Source organism: Pseudochaenichthys georgianus, chromosome 18, assembly GCF_902827115.2.
Source record: "Pseudochaenichthys georgianus chromosome 18, fPseGeo1.2, whole genome shotgun sequence".
NCBI lineage: Eukaryota > Metazoa > Chordata > Actinopteri > Perciformes > Channichthyidae > Pseudochaenichthys > Pseudochaenichthys georgianus.
In genome coordinates, this window is record NC_047520.1 from 21,675,193 (window position 1) to 21,693,649 (window position 18,457).

The 18,457-nt window shown below is 41.1% G+C and overlaps 2 protein-coding genes across 4 annotated transcripts; both read left to right on the forward strand.

Annotated features, from left to right (window-relative positions):
• Window positions 1–507: 507 nt before the first annotated feature.
• Window positions 508–5,123, forward strand: LOC117463836 (RNA-binding protein 4.1-like). 2 transcript variants are annotated; one of them, XM_034106309.2, is made up of 3 exons: window positions 508–646; window positions 2,087–2,510; window positions 3,278–5,123. In XM_034106309.2, the coding sequence occupies exons 2-3, from the start codon at window positions 2,105–2,107 to the stop codon at window positions 4,135–4,137; spliced, it is 1,266 nt and encodes a 421-aa protein (XP_033962200.1). In that variant the 5' UTR covers window positions 508–646; window positions 2,087–2,104; the 3' UTR covers window positions 4,138–5,123. The 2 variants fall into 2 exon arrangements, with proteins under 2 accessions (XP_033962200.1, XP_033962201.1); XM_034106310.2 differs by lacking the exon at window positions 508–646 and adding an exon at window positions 889–1,050.
• A 906-nt stretch (window positions 5,124–6,029) lies between these two features.
• sf1 (splicing factor 1) lies at window positions 6,030–17,941 on the forward strand. 2 transcript variants are annotated; one of them, XM_034105765.2, is made up of 12 exons: window positions 6,030–6,435; window positions 7,429–7,560; window positions 9,318–9,393; window positions 11,735–11,887; window positions 12,173–12,262; window positions 12,375–12,558; window positions 12,856–12,971; window positions 13,098–13,205; window positions 13,299–13,494; window positions 13,571–13,823; window positions 14,667–14,831; window positions 16,719–17,941. In XM_034105765.2, the coding sequence occupies exons 1-12, from the start codon at window positions 6,174–6,176 to the stop codon at window positions 17,048–17,050; spliced, it is 2,067 nt and encodes a 688-aa protein (XP_033961656.1). In that variant the 5' UTR covers window positions 6,030–6,173; the 3' UTR covers window positions 17,051–17,941. The 2 variants fall into 2 exon arrangements, with proteins under 2 accessions (XP_033961656.1, XP_033961657.1); XM_034105766.2 differs by lacking the exons at window positions 6,030–6,435; window positions 9,318–9,393 and having other exon boundaries at window positions 7,473–7,560.
• Window positions 17,942–18,457: the final 516 nt, after the last annotated feature.

Sequence of the window (18,457 nt, forward strand, 5' to 3'; positions counted from 1 at the left end):
AGGTTTAGTATGTAGTGGAAATACCAATTTGAGAGACTAATAATCCACATACTGACTCACATGGATTCAAAAGTCCAAATATTGCTTGTTATTAAGTAGCAATCATTGGGTATATTAATGTCGGATCAGGGTAAAAACAATGCAACATTTACATTAATGTTAACCAGCCTGGGGTTTAGGACCCTCAGAGGGTAACATATATATTTATAGGTAGGCTAAAACAAATTGTTAATATAAAGAATGCTAATCTGTTATTCACATTTATGTAAACTGTGATTATGGGCTGCTTTTCTTAAACAAGGGCCTGTTCTGTCAAGTATTAGAAGATACACCGTTTTTATTTACATTTATAAAGGGAATTATAGGGTTATCACAATACTAGTGATATGTGATTGACTTGTTTGCGTTTTTATTATTTTCACTCCAATATTTAAAACAAAAAAAGTTTATGTCTCATATCAACATTATGGCGTAGCATTTGGCGCTGTAACGATTGTCTCTCCTTGCTCTCCGTGCTAGCAGAGTTAGCTGCCTGCTCCTGCTTTGGTGTTTGCTTGCTCATGAACTGCTAACGTCAGTCAGTCGTACAGGGTTCAATCGTCATTCATTCTCCGAGGGAAGAGACGCTCATCGTAGTTTTAAATAGGTAAGAATGTAAACATCACATATTGAACGTTATCTAAAGGCTTATTTGTAATCAAAACGGTGCAATACACGGACTGACGCTAGCTAGGCCAAACAGTGGTATCAAATGCGTGTTTTGTAAAATGTATGGATACGCTAAGCTAGTTTACGGACTAACGTTTAACCTACCACGTGTTTAGACAAGACATTTGGTTAAAACTGCATGTTAAAAAGCATTGCTTACGATTCAAATCAAATATGATGATTTAGCTAGCGTTATACGAAATACATTTTATGCCACAATGTTCCTAACTCGGCTAGCATCATTAGCAGCTAACGAAAGAAGCTGCAGATACACGGTTTGCTGTGAATGGAAGAGAGTGATGTGTAGTGTCCCTTTTGTGGAGTAATGCCAGAGCTGGAAAGGTAGGCCTTTCTATACAAGCAAGAGATAAGCAATGCAAATCCACACTGTGTTCTACAGACGAACATATTTACTAATAATTCTTCTTTTGAGGATATGCACTTTTTCATAAAGCATTGAACTCACAGCTGGGGCCGTGAACCATGGATATATGAAGAGAACTGGATACAGTCAGAGGTGGAAGATCTTGTACTAAAGTAAAAGTACCAGAGTGTAGTAATACTCTGTTACAATTGAAAGTCCTGAATTCAAAATGTTACTAAAGTAAAAGTATTATACTTAATTTACCAAAAGTAAAATAAGTCATTATGCAGATGGCCAATTTCGAGATGTATAAAAAAATATGTTGTGATTTTAATTATGGATGCATTAATACGTTTATTGTAGCTGGTAAAGGTGGAACTTTTTTATATTGTTTTATTTACTGCTGGGTAGTTTGTGAATTTAGTCCAGTGTTAAGTAAAGTCTTATAACATTAATCAAAATCTATAAAGTAACTTAAGGTATTAAATAAATGTAGTGGAGTAAAAGTACAACATTCTGAAGTATAGTGGTGTTGCAGTACAAAGTAGCGGAAAATGGAGATACTCGAGTAAAGTACAGATGGACATTAATTAATCCCCGTAGGGAAATTAATGTGTCCTGGCAGCAACGGAATAAGAAGATGCACAGATGTTACACATGGAATATACACGGAATTGTACTTAAGTAAAGAACTTGAGTATATGTACTTAGTTACTTTACACCACTGGGTACAGTGATAGAGGCGGTGCACGTTTACTACTAACAGAATATTCTTTTGTTTTGCAATATTATATGCCATTAACATTGGTTAAACAAAACTGACCCACAAATGATGTCTTGAGGAACTAAAATGATCTGTATATATCCATTGATCATTCATTGTTGTCAAAGTTCATCTTGTGATGGTCTAGTTAGTATGATTAATTATCATTTGAATTAGGTTAAATCAATTGGTCAAAGTAAATATAATTGTGATACCAGTAACCTTGATATCTTATTCTCCCTTACCCTTAGTGACGTGGGAGCTCCACAATGGTGAAAATATTCATCGGGAATTTGTCACCAGACACAACATCGGAAGAACTTCGCTCTCTCTTCTCCCAATATGGCAAGATTGGAGAATGCAGTATTGTCAAGAACTACGGCTTTGTGCACATGGATGACAAAGCGGAGGCGGAAGAAGCCATCAGCAACCTCCACCATTATGAGCTAAATGGCCAGCCCATGAATGTAGAAATGAGCCGTGGCAAGTCAAGAGGATCCACTAAACTACATGTTGGCAACATTGCCTGTACCAACCAGGAGTTGAGGGCCAAGTTTGAAGAGTTTGGCTCTGTGTTAGAGTGTGACATAGTAAAAAACTATGCTTTTGTTCACATGGACCGGATGGAGGATGCCTTGGAAGTCATTAATCATTTAGACAACACAGCTTTTAAAGGTGAACTCTTGGGATGGGATTAATGGGGATTTAACCATATATATGTAGTATCAAGAATATTTCAATGTGTGAATTGATAGGTAAGTTAGGAAAATACCCACAGGTAAGTGAAGAGTGAAAAAGGAAGAGAAGTTGAAGAAAGTATGGTCACACTTTTTATTTTAAAGCTGGCATCCGTAATGCTCGATTGTTGTAAAACACGTGGGCACCTACTGGAATTTATGATTGCTTTGTAGAATCACCTCTTTACTGGATGTTAATGCAAGTAATGAATAACAAAGCATATCTGTATTTTTACAAATCAAACTCAATGGCATAGGCCCATTAGGGGCCGGGTGAATACTAGAACAGTTGAGCGTGCAGTCCTGTTTTCCCTTATTTGGTTTCCGCACACAAGTCACGTTTGACCGCGGTGTCATTGATTTCCGGTTGCACATGCATATGATTAAATCTTTGTCACATGGACACTCTTAGCTACCCAGACATGGAAAGAATCCTTTGAGCTGTGTTTAAGCACTAGCTGATTCAAATAGCAATCTAACATTTAACCTTCCATTATAACACGATGCTTTTTTAAAGTTCCCTTTCGTCATTGCAAGGGGGTAAGAATGTGTGAAAAGTTACGGATTTCAGCTTTAATTACAATATTTTACAAGCTTTATGACTGACTAGGATTAGGAGACTTTGTTTGCCAGGCAGGAAATGTCTAATATATATATTTTAAATAAATGCTGGCATAAGTCTTTATTGAGTCTTTTCTTTTCAAGGCAAACTGATGAGCGTGAAGCTTTCGACTAGCCGCCTGCGTACTGCGCCGGGAATGGGAGACAGATCGGGTTGTTATCGTTGCGGGCAGGAAGGCCACTGGTCCAAAGAATGCCCTCTAGACCAAAACGGATACCACAGAAACGGCTCAGAGCCAAAGTCTGATGGATACGATACTTCGAGATTTGGCGGGCGTGCTCAAAATCGGGGTTATCCAGACTACAGCGGCGATCCAGATTATGCTGGCGGCTATGCTCCTGTGCATGGTTATTCCCGGGGTTCTGGTCACAGCAGCAGCAGCAGCATGGCAGGGTACGGAAGGGGTTCGGGCTACGAGAGTGCAATGAGATACGGGCCGCATCCAGATTATGGCATAAGCGCTGTTCCTGAACATAGCATGGCTCGGATGTATGGCAGTGAGGCGGCATACAGGAGCAACGGCTCGGTCTATGGCGCGGTACCACCCTACCCGATGCGGCGGTCGCCTTACGACGAAAGGGATCCGTACGGGGTTGTGGACTACTACGAGAGGTACAGGGTCAATTCTTATGGCGGCAGTTATTTCGAGGAACGTCGCACTGTCCCGTTGCCAGCTCCATCCACGCCTTCCACAGCGTTAATGCGGGAACGTCTTCCCCCCTCTAGCCTCGACCCATACGAGTGTCCTCCCCTCCCTCACCCACCAGCCCCAGTCTCCGCATACTACGCACGTGACCGGAGTCCGATTCGGAGAGTCCCTGTCGAGGCAGGTGGATATGCATATGAGCGTTCACGCCTTTCTCCGGTCCCCGCCCTACCAAGAAGTTCTACCTATGACCATCTGCGGGATCCCGGTGCCGATCGGGCACGATATGCATACTAATCCTTGTCCAATACACAAGCCAGGTGCGAGCTGTCTGCCATTTAGTGGGTAGGATAGCCTAAGTGCCATTGGAATCACTGAAAATGTAAAGTAAACATTACTTGTCATTTGTAATATCAAAGGCAAAAATCCGCCCTCTTTGTATGTAAAGCGTTTGGGTAGTAAGATTACTATACAGTTACAAACCATAATAGTCAACGAGTAGATTCCAATGTGAATGGTTATCTGCCCTCACATGCTATGATCTCATTCCAGGTACTTTGAAATGTAGTAAAAATAATGCTCTGTTGACACCTGTCATTGTCCTTGTTACTTGTTTTGGTATTGGTGCCGCTCAGGCTTAGCCCAAGTGCCGATACTAGGTTAATTTAACTCGTGTTGGACGTCTATTCAAGAGACTAGAAGAACTGAATTGTTGCCCCTCTGAAAGTAGCTATATGTTTATAAACTATTTAGACTCTGTTAATAGAAGCAAATGAAATGAGTGCATGGTGCATGTTTTAAAGGGAACCTTTGTTTCACTAATTGAGTTTGTTGTTTTTTTTCAGCAAAAATATTTTACCATATTAATTTTACTGTTTGTGCGAGTTCATTGTTATTAGATATGTGAAGCAATGCGAAAACAAAATTGAATACTGTATGCTTCCCCACTTACGTTGTTTAACCTGTGGGCTGAAATGTCACACCTGTACCAAATATAGACCTGCACAAAAAAAATGGTTACTTTTTATATTTGGGTTATATCAAACATTTTGTGAAATTAAGTTGAACTTTATATCCATCTGCATTGTGATGTTTTTATCGGTAGGTGCATTACTTTCATTATAGATAATAGATTTTAATTGCTGTGATAAGTATGAGGTTTCGCAATTTAAAACACATGTTGTTGAGTTTCATAATGTCTATGACCTCAAATGTCTATGCTGTTTGTGTCGATTTCTAATGAAGAGGATACAAATAAAATCAGTTTCTCTAAAGCCTGAAAACTTTGAACTGTATGTTTGTTGTGCTGAGTCATCTGTCAAACCAAAGGCCTGTACTACGAAGCAAGATTTGGGGTTAGCGAGGTAACTTCAGGGTTAACTGGGTTTTCGGTCCAACAACGCTGGTTCACTTCTTACCGGGGTTAATCTCCATGGTAATTTATGCTGAACACCTAACCTGTTCCGGAGCAGGATATGTTCGGGATTAGGGTTAGTTAAACCAGATCACTCCAAGATACCCACGGTATGTGGAACAGGCTTCCTACTGATCTCTGCTTAGTGAAACAAATTAAGGAAAATAAATGCCACACATGACGTTCCCAGCATATTGACTTTATCAATGCGTGTTTGAAGACATAACGACATGCTATATTAGGGTGACATGACATGTATACTCATACAGTATTATTGTGGATGTACAACACATTCAGAGTCAGATGTAAAGGTCTTGCAACATTAGACTGAATTTCCATTACTGAATTCATATTACCCAATACCTTCAGATGTTAACTGTGCATGCTTATTTAGAGGTCTAAAGTCAATATTCTGTCAGTCATGCTTTGCTACAAGATACCAGGTTATAATCAACAATTGTAATTTGCTTGCCCACTGTTTTAAAATACAATATTTCTTGTGTTTGTAAATAAAGTGCCATGAAATAATGTAAAGGCAGAGAATACATTCAAAAACAAGTTAATACGAGTGCATACTTGGTAGTAATAATGTATAATTCATGTTCAGTGTCATAACGGGATCGATACTCATAAGAACCAATCCGTTTTAAGAACTAGAGTAACAAATAAGACTTTTCCCAATAGCACAAGGCCGAAGAGGAGGGGCTTGTTCTGGCCAATAGGATTGCATTTTTACGACAGCACATCCTCCTTGGTCCATAGGATCATCCTTTGTGGTTTTCCGTTGGACGCCATTTTGATTAAAGTAATGTGAAGGTGGATTGAAGACAATACTGGTAGTTATTTTCTTAATTTAAACGACTTTACACTTGAGTCGACTGGAGTTGGACGGAGACTACGCTATTTGAGGACACCGAAAATGGCTACGGGCGCAAACGCAACTCCTTTAGGGAAGTTGCACCCCAGTATTGGCGCTAAACGAGGATTTGAGGCTGGGCCTGGTGCGGGGAACGGGTTGATGCCAACACCGGGGCCGCCTGCACCCTTTCCTTCTATACAAGCTTTTCAACCACCCATGCCCACCGCAGCTTTTCCGCAACCACATCAGTTCAATCCGGTGACAAGTTTTTCGCCCCAGGCCCAACAGCAACCTACTGCGGGAGGCGGAATGTCCAAAGCAGGTAACTTCACCTAACGTCTGCTAGCATTAGAACTCCTTAATGCGGCATGAGTTACCGCTAGCCTGTTAGCTAATGTGGCTATGTAACAAGGCCTGACATGAAGCCACGGCACAAAATCGCGACAGTACTTCTAACTATTACTAAATAAAGACAATAGTTTACACCTACATGCATTTGATAACACTTTAGCTCTCTTGCAAGTGTTAACATGTTCCCATTCAACAGCTTTTGTTGATCATCCATACACGCAAGGTAAATAAAGAAACGTAACGCCATGTGTAACGTTACGGCAAGGGAGACTTGCTACGCAGTGTTTTAACGCTGTTTTGTTATTGACGCATATAGAATACTGATTGTACTAAACTATTCGCCTTGCATCCACGTTAATATGTCAAATGTTTACAACTTAGACCAGGGAAACGTTTTGAACCTTTTAAGCTGATCGGACCACGCTTTCATGCTATTGGTTGGCGTCAACAACCGTTTAGGAACGAGGCTGCGTGTGATCATGTGGCCTTTTTTATTTATTGTGGAGATGTTTTTGTTATACTTATGCTGTATGATCTCAAACGTTTTTTGCTAAGGAACATTTAACACGGTTTCCCCTCAGAAACCTAAATGGTAACAAAAATGTAAACACCTTAATCAGAATCATACAATACTAATACATACAAACATCTTAAGATTTTTGATGACATGTTAAGACGTACAATTGTGGCCCATTAACAAGTTCTCAGTAGTACACGTTTTTGTCCAACTTGCTTTATCGAAAACCTGTCATGCCAAACTTATAAAACACTAATGTTAGTCATGTAAAACGTTGTCAATGGCTGAGTTGGCTTTATTGTTAACTTTGCTAATAAGTCCAGCTTCTCATGGCTATGTCTGAGTCTATTTCTATATATAAGTAAGGTGGCACTTGGATCGATTTACAACCTGTACCTCATGCATGAAGCTACTGTCAAGACGTATAATTCCTGTGTCTCTTGGTAGATTTCAATCTGAAGAAATCCAGGAAGAAGAGTCGCTGGAGCAGCGAGACACCTGATCAGAAGACAGTCATTCCGGGCATGCCCACTGTTATTCCCCCTGGACTGACCCGCGATCAGGAGAGAGCCTACATAGGTAAATATTTTTATTTAAATGAAGACAGAAATAACTTGATAATTAAGGTTGTATCATATTGTAACTGTTAATGCAGTTTGTTTCATAATGTCTCATCTATTACATCTGTTTAAGATTTAAGTTTCTGACATGCTGCATACCAGTATTAATGTTACATTTATGTCCTGTTTGCTGAATTCCCAACAGTTAGAGCTCTCTGAAGGCACCCACAACATGCATTACTAACTACAAGCTTGTAATATTTTTCAATGCATTTGACTGTGACATTAATATGTTACACAAAATGGGAAATGTCTAATTTTGCTCCAACTGTTGAGACAATGCAATCATTTCCAATGAGCAATGATTATAACTTGATGATGTAAGGTTTTAATTATGGTTATTTCTCTTTATTGGAAGTAAAATGGTTCCGCTGTGGAAAATGATTCTGTGGTCTTATGGTTTGCATACCATTGGGCACCCATTAGCAAGAAGAGTTTGAGATCAATGATTGAACACCACTGCTTGCTGATATCTGTCCAGAGCTGCAGGTTGCTACTCACTGTCTTGCCTGATCCCCTACACATCATCAGTATTGTTCCTGTGCATGGAGGCGTAACTCATAATGTCCTAACATGACAAAATGTGCTTCTGTTTATATTGGTCTAAGTGTGAGCAATGCTGCTTCAATGGCAATTTAATCAAACCGGTTTTAATTATAATTTAATCTAATTGATTTAGTGGGCATGCAAATTGGGATCAGTTGTTCTGATTGTGGCCTTCACAAAAAACTACAAGTTTTTAACCACAAATGCCTTCCAGCAGCACTGTGGCACCAAAATACTGCCTTCACATGCCCTCAGCGGGGTGGTCTGAAGCAGATGAATCCTTTTTTTGTCAATAACTGACATTGTTATTGATTCTGTACACTCATTGGTAATGGTTGTTCTTCCTTGGTATGTAGACATTCATTTGTGCCCGCCTTCTGTTGGTCACACTTATCGTTTCCTTTGCTCATTCAGTAGACCCCCTTAAACAATCAAAGGGAAGCGTTTTAAGAGGACATTGCTGTGATCCACCATTCACAGGCCCTGTCTTCATCTCGATAATCAAACGTAATTGTTTCAGGGACCAGTGAATCTCTGTGTATGGGGGGGGGGGTTTCATTGCAGCTTCATAATGTGCATGGGATGACTGATTGATTTCATTGCGTACTAAATGTAATAATGTCCTCTGTCACTGCTGCCCCTCATTGTAAGATCTGTGGAGTGCAAAGAGTGACTATTTATCTATTGTTGAACATGCAAAACAAACAGCCCAATCAGTGATATTCTAGACCTGACGTGTCCTTAAACTGCCAAAGCATGTGTTGACATTTCAGAATGTGAAGCCCCTGTGCACTTAGGTTTTAAATATGAAAGATATTGATATATTTGGCATATATTTGGCCTAAGGAACCATGGTCTAGACATTTACTGATATGCTACCACGTTATCATTTCCTGAGCAAAAGTATGTTTGGTTTATGCTAATATAAATGATCCCTAGAACATATTCGCAAATGTGTTCCTTTGCTGTTCTCAGATAGGACTTAAGTGTGCTAGAGTCTCACAAGATGTTCATTTGATCTCCTTCTTTTATTTAACAGACTCACCATTTGTCTTAACCTCAGTATTGTATGAGACATTGCTCTGTGCAGAGCATTGTCTCTCTGATGTTGTTATGGTAACCACATTTCTCTCCATCCTTGTTTTTCTTTCCTAACCTGAATTCTTCCAGTCCAACTGCAGATTGAAGACCAGACTCGTAAACTGCGTACAGGAGACCTGGGAATCCCTGTTAACCCTGAGGACAGGTCGGAAAAAGTTTAAACCCATGAACAGTAACATTTTCTCTACCTTCTTGACTTTTTGGAAGACAGATGTTGATTTTCAGTATATCTATCTATCTATATATATATGTGTGGTTTTTAGCCTAAATCTCAGACCTCATAGTAGTATTAGATTGCAGATGTATAGTCACAGAGCCTAAACATATAGGATAATTAACAAATATAGGTGTATGCATTGTTTTGCTAAAAAATAATGAGACCATGTTCGCAATTACATCAAAATGAAACTCAATCTATTACTTTTTTCTCTTCAATTTATCAAATTCAGTGAACACTTTAATTTAATTAAACTTTTGATTACGAAAAATGAACTCTTAATGATTGGCTAAAGTGCAAACTTATATGAACTAATATTTTTGCTCAATCGACTGCAGAAACTAAAGTAAATTCCAACGTCCACTTTGAATTTTTCTGAGTTATTCAATTGAACCTCGTTTTCTTGAACTGAAGTAAAAAGAACCATCATTTTCTACATTTATTTTTTAGTCAAACCAATTTTTAAGAATTTCATTATGATGTAATAAAAAACATAGTTTAAATCTTGGATTAAACACAATCGTTTTAATAAAAAAATAGTATTGTAATAAATAATGAAAAAGGGAGCTAGACGGTATGAATGCTCTGGCAACCCACCGAATATAGGTCCATATAAATTGAGATTTATTTTAACTGAGCTTAAATCGGCATTTCTTGGTAGAACCAATACAATGTGAATATTTACACATTTTTAGTGGATTATTTCTCATTTAACTTGACAGTTTTGTCTGCTTCCTAGTTAGCCTTCTAGTATTTAATCAACATGTTTTCACCCTCTGCTTGTTTTATGTGTCTGATGTAGAATGCTGTGTGAATAATAATTCATAATGTTTAAAGATTTTCCTCTGAAACAGGTTTGGGTCAAAACACCTTACTCTTTACAAAAACGTATTTTTTTTTGTAATTGATTATACCGTTTACATCATTTTTACCTTCAAAGTCTGATATTCAGCTCAGATGAATTGGCTTTGTGGCTCTCACATAAATACTATCAATTGATATTGCCTTTTCCGTTTTTTACTTACTGGATAGTATATAACTTTTTGCAAGTGGTAATTTAACTCATGGCCTGTAGCGTACATGATAATATATCATTAATTAATAGTGTTTGGATTAAATTGAACTAATTGTATGTAGCTGGTCATCTGTGGTTTTCTCGTAACGTGGTTTTAAACATTTCCACCCAGGGGGTAGAGGGGCATGTTCCAGTTTTCCCTCTGGACTCTTTAGGTCTGGAAGAAAACTGCAAAAGCAGAGGCCAGCGTATAACATAGTTTCCATAAGGATCTGATCCCGCAGGATGTGGCTTTGGCTCTGAAGAGTGTGTGAAGTTGACTTTTTGTTAGCTAGAGTCCCTGCCGCCTGTTCTCTTCATAATCAGACATTTCCACAGCAAGCAAAAAGCTGATTGCAGAGCTGCCGCTCTCTTATAAACCATTCCCCAAACGTATGTGACAGAACCACCTGGGGGTGTTTCAGGTTGTCACTGCTGGAAGTTTGAAGCATTAAAAGGAAAACCAATATTTTTTTCTCACTCTTCACATCACATGGACACAAATGTGGCTCTCTGATGGGAGAGCATAGGAAAAGGGGGATATCTAATCTTAATTCCTTTTCTCTAACCCAAATTACCCCACATCAACCTAACCCTTTTTCAAGCACAGAGCCTCCTTAACGCAGCAACACAGGTTTTCAGCATCCAAGGGGAGGTACGGACCTCTTCCGCCACGCCAACACCGAGCAACTCCCAAAGCCATCGTTTCTGTTTAGGATTGCACATCTTGCTTTGGTTTCTTTTTCTTACCTCCCAACTTTCCTTTCTTGTAAGCCAACACTCCTGTATACAGGTTTAGTTATGGCCATGTCATTGGGTTTTTTTCTTTGTGGTTGAGGCCCCCCGGTATACTGGCTTAAATACCACTATACGTCTTTGGTTGCCCCTTTTTACCCTGAATTGTATAAAAGAATGGACTCTAGCCTTTAATAATGTCAGTGCGGAGTTCCTACATAGTTTTCTTTTCGTTGAGTTTGCTCTTGCACTGGCCATGAGTCACGTAGTCTTTCTGAGAATTCTCTCAGTAGATCCAAAATTCCAATGTTTTTGAATTCATCATAGTTTTATAAATGTCAGTACCCATTGATCCAAAGTTCCTAATGAAGATTTGAGTTTTAGTTAGCTGTAGCGAGCCTGTTTGATTGTTAATAGCAGAACTCCACTTCTAGAAAGATATTGATGATGTCTTTCTTGTCTTTTGTCTGCCATTTTCAGGTCTCCCTCTCCAGAGCCCATCTACAACAGCGAGGGCAAGCGGCTAAACACACGCGAGTATCGCACACGGAAGAAGATTGAAGAGGAGCGTCACTCTCTCATCACTGAGATGGTTGGCCTCAACCCAGACTTCAAACCTCCTGCAGATTATAAGTAGGTGTTCTTTTAGCTATATTCACAGTCTGTGTTAACATGAATAACGTATTAAAAGGCACATGTTTTGAGTGTCTGGTGCAGTTGACTCGGCTAACAATTAGTCCACGCATCTTTTTAAAATGATGACTAATAATCCGAAGCCTCAAATTCAACTCTTGTCTGCACACTTGTGTAGACAAGTGTGCTTGAAAAGAAATGTAATCTTAACAGCATGTAACATGTATTCCCTTTTTTTGCCACTGTTCTCTTAAAAATGGTTTATTTCGTATTTTCTTCCTGCAGACCTCCAGCCACTAGAGTCAACGACAAAGTGATGATTCCCCAAGATGAATACCCTGAAATCAACTTTGTTGGTCTACTTATCGGGCCACGGTAAGTTACTCTTAATATTATTATCATGTTGAGTTATTTGACATTGTCTATAAACAAGTAAGTTAACAGCCAGCATAGTTAGAAGTGACCTTTTCCCTGTCTGTGTTTCCAGTGGCAATACACTGAAAAACATTGAGAAGGAGTGCTGCGCCAAGATCATGATCCGGGGAAAAGGCTCTGTGAAGGAGGGGAAGGTCGGCCGAAAGGACGGGCAGATGCTGCCAGGAGAAGACGAGCCTCTGCACGCCCTGGTCACCGCCAACACAATGGAGAACGTCAAGAAAGCTGTGGAGCAGGTCAGATTTAACCTGTATTGATGCCTCATGCTCTATTGGAAGTTTCATATATGGACAGCTCTTGGGTGACGAGCTCTTTTTTGGGCCAATATGGAAGTTAGTGTCGTTCCCCTCGACACAAATCCAATGAGATGAACTCCTTTCATTGGTTAAGGGCTAATTCCTGCACAAGCCCCCAGGACGTCATCCAGGCTTGAAGTATATTTTCTTAGTGGCCAAACAGTTACACAATAAAACCTTTGTCACTTTACTTTAATAGGTCCAAAAAATGATATGATAATAAATGTGTGTCCTCAGATACGCAACATTCTAAAGCAAGGTATTGAGACGCCTGAGGATCAGAACGACCTGCGGAAGATGCAGCTGAGGGAGCTGGCCAGACTCAACGGCACACTGAGGGAAGACGACAACAGGTCAGTGCAACAAGCCAGACAGTGCTTTATGCACACTGGGCCCTGGTTAAGGAACATTTGTGAAAAGTGTATTATTCTGAATTTAGCTATAGTGCCTCACTGAAGACAGAATGTGTTCTTCTATAGGATCCTCCGTCCTTGGCAGAACTCGGAGCCTCGCAGCATCACCAACACCACCCTCTGTACCAAGTGTGGTGGAGCAGGCCACATCTCCTCTGACTGCAAGTACACCAGGTGAGGATCAGTTCAGCAATTCAAGGAAACGGAATGTCCAATTTCTCTCTGTGGTTTTTAGAACTCTTTTGTAACAATGTTTGCTTCGTGTAGCTCATTTGCTGCCCACAGAGCGACAGGCGGAGAGCCTCCCCAGTCAGCGCAGGACAAGGCTCGTATGGACAAGGAGTATCTGTCCCTGATGGCTGAGCTAGGAGAGGCCCCGGTCCCCTCATCAGGTGGAGGACACTCCAACAACCATGGAGGAGGGCCTCGGTCCTCAGGGCAGAACAACAACCAGCCACCACCGGTGAGTTGGCAACACACATGGTTCCAAAGTCCTGTTTCTCCAGAACAGTGTCTAAACCTGCTGTGTTCGTTTACAGCAGAACCGGCCTCCCTGGATGAACTCTGGTCCGTCGGAAAACAGGAACTACCACGGCATGCATGGAGGTCACGGAGGTCATGGAGGTCACGGAGGTCATGGCGGTCATGGTGGCCATGGAGGACTCCAACACTACCCTCCACCAATGCCCAGCATGGGAGGCCCCCCAATGCCCCCAAACCCCAACGGCATGCCTCCCCCCTGGATGCAGCCTCCCCCGCCTCCCATGGGCCAGGGTCACGGACATCCCATGGGTAAGAGTGGACATTTATGGGGTTGGGGAGTTTTTAACTTGTCTCAAGTTCTAGTTGGATGAAATTAACCCAATAGGGGAATGTGGGGAATAAAAACATGGACAGCCACAGGAACCACAAAGTAAATCCACAAGCCCCCTGAGGGGAGTCACAGTGCATTATTCTTCTTGGTTCAAAGAGTCCTTACTCCTTCAGAACTTCACTTGGAAATCAGAGACGCTTAAAAGCTTAAAGAGCAATCGGTAATCAGGGGATAGTTGTTTGTACATTGCAATCAGGAGCCACAACCAGCCAGGAAGTTAAATCGTAAAAGCAGAGAGGCTCAAAAACAGAATACCCCCGGTGGCTGACATTACATCAGACCATTTGATATGCTTCCATGGCTCCTAACGGCGGTACCTTTTTTCTCATTTCACAATGAGTATAGATATGACTCCTGGGAAGATTTAGATAATAAGGAATCAGCAAATTATCAGGTTATTGTGGCTATTACTGAGGTTGGGGAGAAAGATATCCCACCTCTATGCTTCAAATGGGATTTATATGACTGAATAACGCAGGTGACTCCTAGGGAAATAAGTCCAGTGAAAATGGAGCTCCAGGGAGCTGACTGTTGGTAAATGATGTTAAGGGGCGGCAGGAAATGGGTTTTACTTAAGTAGCTTATGTTCCTCAGACGACATCATAACTCACAGCCCTGGACAGTCTGGAGATTCCACAAAGGAGAGCTGGGTTTTAATAAAGTCTATTGGCTTTTAATATCAACATCTTTATAAATGATAACAAAAGTCTGTGTGTTGTGTTCAAATGAGAATAAATAAATGTCTTTTGGTTTCATTGCAGGTCTGCTGCCACCTCCAATGGGCATGATGCCACCCCCACCTCCTCCCCCCAGCAACCAGCCACCTCCCCCTCCTTCTGGACCTCTGCCACCATGGCAACAGCAGGCTCCACCTCCCCCTCCAACGAGCAGCATGGCAACAAGTACGCAGCTACCCTGGCAACAGAGTAAGACCACGTTGAAATTGAAACCATTCCATATTTCTCTACTTCAAACACAGTTCTAATATTCAGATATTATATATACTATTTGGCTCATCTTTTTGCACATGACTAAAAAAACCTTCTTTGCCAAAATTAGATGGCATCAGCATTCACAGTTTTAGAGAGTACTTGTCCATGGACAAGTGAGTTTGGAAATGTACTAAAATTGTAAAATTGGGCTCACTGGAATCTTCTTCTTCGTCATCGTATTTTACATTTTCCCACGGTTTTTACGACACCGCTAACGTAAGTGAGCGGTAAGATTTTACTGCATCACACATAGGGTTGGGTATCGTTTGGATTTTAACAATTCCGGTTCTGGTTTCGATTCCGGTTATTTTCGGTTCTCGATTCCGGTTCTTTGAGAGGGTCAAAATAAGTCCCATGACAAACTGGGAGAAAAATATATTTATGAAAACATTAAGTCAAATCTGTATTCCTATTTACAAATCACTTCATACTGTTTAATTTCTTACGGTTATTGAATACAATTATATAAAAATAATCTCTGCATTGTTTAGTTAGTTCCAAGTGGTGCAGTTTGAGAATGTGCAATTGGCCCAGTCTCCTCTGATGTTACACTGCAGCCTGCCTGTGAGACAGTCCAACCACACATGTCCAACACATAGGCCTAATAATAATAATAATGACACATTATAGTTATAGCCTACAGTATAGGCCTAGCGCTTTTCTACAACTCAAAGACGCTTGCACGCTTACACATATATGCAATACACATGCTGCCCACTGTTTGTAAAAGTAAATGAATAGTATTTTCATTTCAATAATGTACTTTCTTTACCTTGCTTCATAAACAATACTGACATCCCCGTGCTCCTCCGAGTCTGGGGATGTGGGACACAGACAGGGAGGCTGCTTCACTTCATAAAGGAGCTAAAACGCTTAATAACCTTCATTACGTGTTCGAGAAAGAACATAAGAAAGTTTCATTTCATTTCAAACCTTTATTTATACAGATAAATCCCATTGAGATCATTGATCTCTTTTCCAAGGGAGACCTGCTCAAGTAGTTCCACATGAAACATAAAACATAAACCGAACAACAAAAGGACATCATACAGCATCGTTTACATAATTATCCACATAAACAGGTACCAACAGCTTCCGATTGAGTAGCATCCAACCGAGCTTTAAAAACATTTAGTGGCACCAGATTGTTCAGTTTCCATTTAATTTGCAGACTGTTCCAAGACAGCGAGCTGCGCATCTAAGAGCTGTCTTCCCTAAGACAGTCCTAGCAGTTGGCACATTTAATAAAACCACAGCATTCGATCTCAGGCAGTAGCCACTTACAATTCTCCGTGAGATCAGGGAGCAGATATAAGATGTTTGACAAAGATGAGGCTGTTAAACGTGTTAAACGTGTACTGTGATGGATCGTTGGAGCTATGTGCAATCATGTTGCGTGCACTATCCGTGCTGAGTGTGCTGACTTTTCGTACAATGTCCCACTGTCTGGCTACCTGCATAAAGTCAAGTGCTCGGCGCAGTTGTCGGCGAAATGTCTGATCACTACACTCCGTTTTCATTGAAACATCGTGCCACACATACACACTCCCTCCCGGTCCTCCCGATGGCCAGCCGGTGAGCGTGGAAGTGTGGTCTGCCACAAGCGGACGGCAGGAGCGGGGCTGTCAGCCTCAGGGCTGTCAGCATCAGCTTGTAGATGGTATTTTAAACTCAATGCGCTCTGAAACTACGGGGCGGCCGAGGACAAAAAATACACATGCGTTAAGATAATTAGTGGCGTAATTTTTTGTTTGCGTTAACGTGTCATTAATGCTTAACAGCCCTACCGAGAGTTAACCATCCCTTGCCCCCCCCCTGCAGATACGACCACCACGTCCAGCCCTGGCACCGGCACCCTGCCTCCATGGCAGCAGCCCCAGCAGCCAGCAACCTCCGGAGCCCAGCCCCCCCCACCCATAGGAACCCCTTCCATGGTGCCGCCTCCCCCAGGCGTCCAGCCCCCGTTGCCCCCGGGTGCCCCTCCTCCTCCCCCACCACCGCCTCCAGGCTCAACTGGAATGATGTACGCCCCCCCACCACCGCCGCCACCCATGGACCCTTCCAACTTTGTCACCATGATGGGGATGGGGGTACCAGGCATGCCCCCCTTTGGCATGCCTCCTGCCCCCCCACCTCCTCCCCCCCAGAATTAACCCTGCCACAGAAGAATCGTCCTCCTACAAGAATTTCCTTGCAGCACATTGTGGATGTGCGCCCACAGAAAAAAGTATAACCAGTGCTTTATTTTTTATTGATCCTGGATATTGTGAAGGCATCTCTGAAACAAAGAAAGGTTGTGTTTGTTACATTTGTAAAGTTGAGTGACTTTAGTAAATGACTTATTTTTCCCGTTTTTAAAGTTTGTGTTGACATAAAGCCCCTTGTGTGCATACAATAACACTGTTGCTCTCGAGCACATTCTGCATTGCTCCCATAGTTTCTCACAACTCTTGTATAACCAAATCAACTGCTCAAATAGCCAGACAGAAGTTAATACAACGCTTCAAATGTTCAATTCAGACCCTGCTCTATCATTGGATTTAATATATTGAAGTTGCATGACACATTGTAAACACATCACTCTGAAATGTATACCGTCATGAATAATATTTTTGTAATAACGAGATGTGAAGTGTATCTTTGTTCTGTCAGATGACCTTTTTGTAGTAACTGTCTCAGATTGTTTTTCCAGAAACTCCCAGGGTTTTAATTGTTTTTTCTTTACTTGCCTGCTTCTCAGTTTTGACATTGAGTTTGAAATGGGGGACTAAATACTGCAGCTTCTGACCCCTGCACTACTTGAATGCTGAGAATCTGATATATCCTTGTTTTTCTTCATCTCTTGCTCTGATAAGAAGCTGCGTGCAGTGTTTGTGTTGCTTCTGCAAGGACAGAAATATCAGTTTTGTCCCTCGAGTTATTAGAGAAGAAAAATGTTAGTTTTACTCTGTTTTTCTGGAATCAGTCTTCTGTGTTTCTGGCACTAGCCTGAATGAAAAGCTGTTGAAATCTTGCTTGGTTTATCATTAAATTGATCCATTTCACCTTTTTGTCATTGAGCACAGACTGGTTTTTCCTTTCATGGATGTAAGACGCTTTGTGTCAGCATGCTTGCCAAGAGGCGGTCACCCTGCTGGCTGCCTCATTGAAATGTGTTGCATAACCAGGCATTGTCCATGTTGCCCACTGCCTCTCAACTCCAGAAAGTCTACACTTGGAGTACCACTTTTATACATTTGTACACTTATGAGGGATTTTGACCCTATTTTGAAGCACATGAGCAACACATTTCTGTTATTCTGAAGACAAATATATCAACAAGAGATTAATTAGTTCTACCATGTTGGAGAAACGTATTGGGTTTGCATTTGACAAACAAAATTGAACTCCAGTTCTGCTTTTCTTGGGGTGTGTAATTTACATGACCTAATGTGGACCTTCTAGTTTGACAATGTATCCTAACTGAAAGAACCCTTGACATTTCTCTTTCAACCGCATCACATGGTCTTCCTTAGTGGATGTAGTTTGTTCAATCCTCATTTACCCCACATACAACCTTA

Excerpts from the sequence above, each read along its gene's own strand:
- LOC117463836 (XM_034106309.2), top strand. The coding sequence starts at position 2,105 with ATGGTGAAAATATTCATCGGGAATTTGTCACCAGACACAACATCGGAA. Across the intron at positions 2,511-3,277 it reads AGACAACACAGCTTTTAAAG|GCAAACTGATGAGCGTGAAG; the intron begins GTGAACTCTTGG and ends TTTCTTTTCAAG.
- sf1 (XM_034105765.2), top strand. The coding sequence starts at position 6,174 with ATGGCTACGGGCGCAAACGCAACTCCTTTAGGGAAGTTGCACCCCAGT. Across the intron at positions 12,559-12,855 it reads TCAAGAAAGCTGTGGAGCAG|ATACGCAACATTCTAAAGCA; the intron begins GTCAGATTTAAC and ends GTGTGTCCTCAG. Across the intron at positions 13,206-13,298 it reads TCTGACTGCAAGTACACCAG|CTCATTTGCTGCCCACAGAG; the intron begins GTGAGGATCAGT and ends TGCTTCGTGTAG.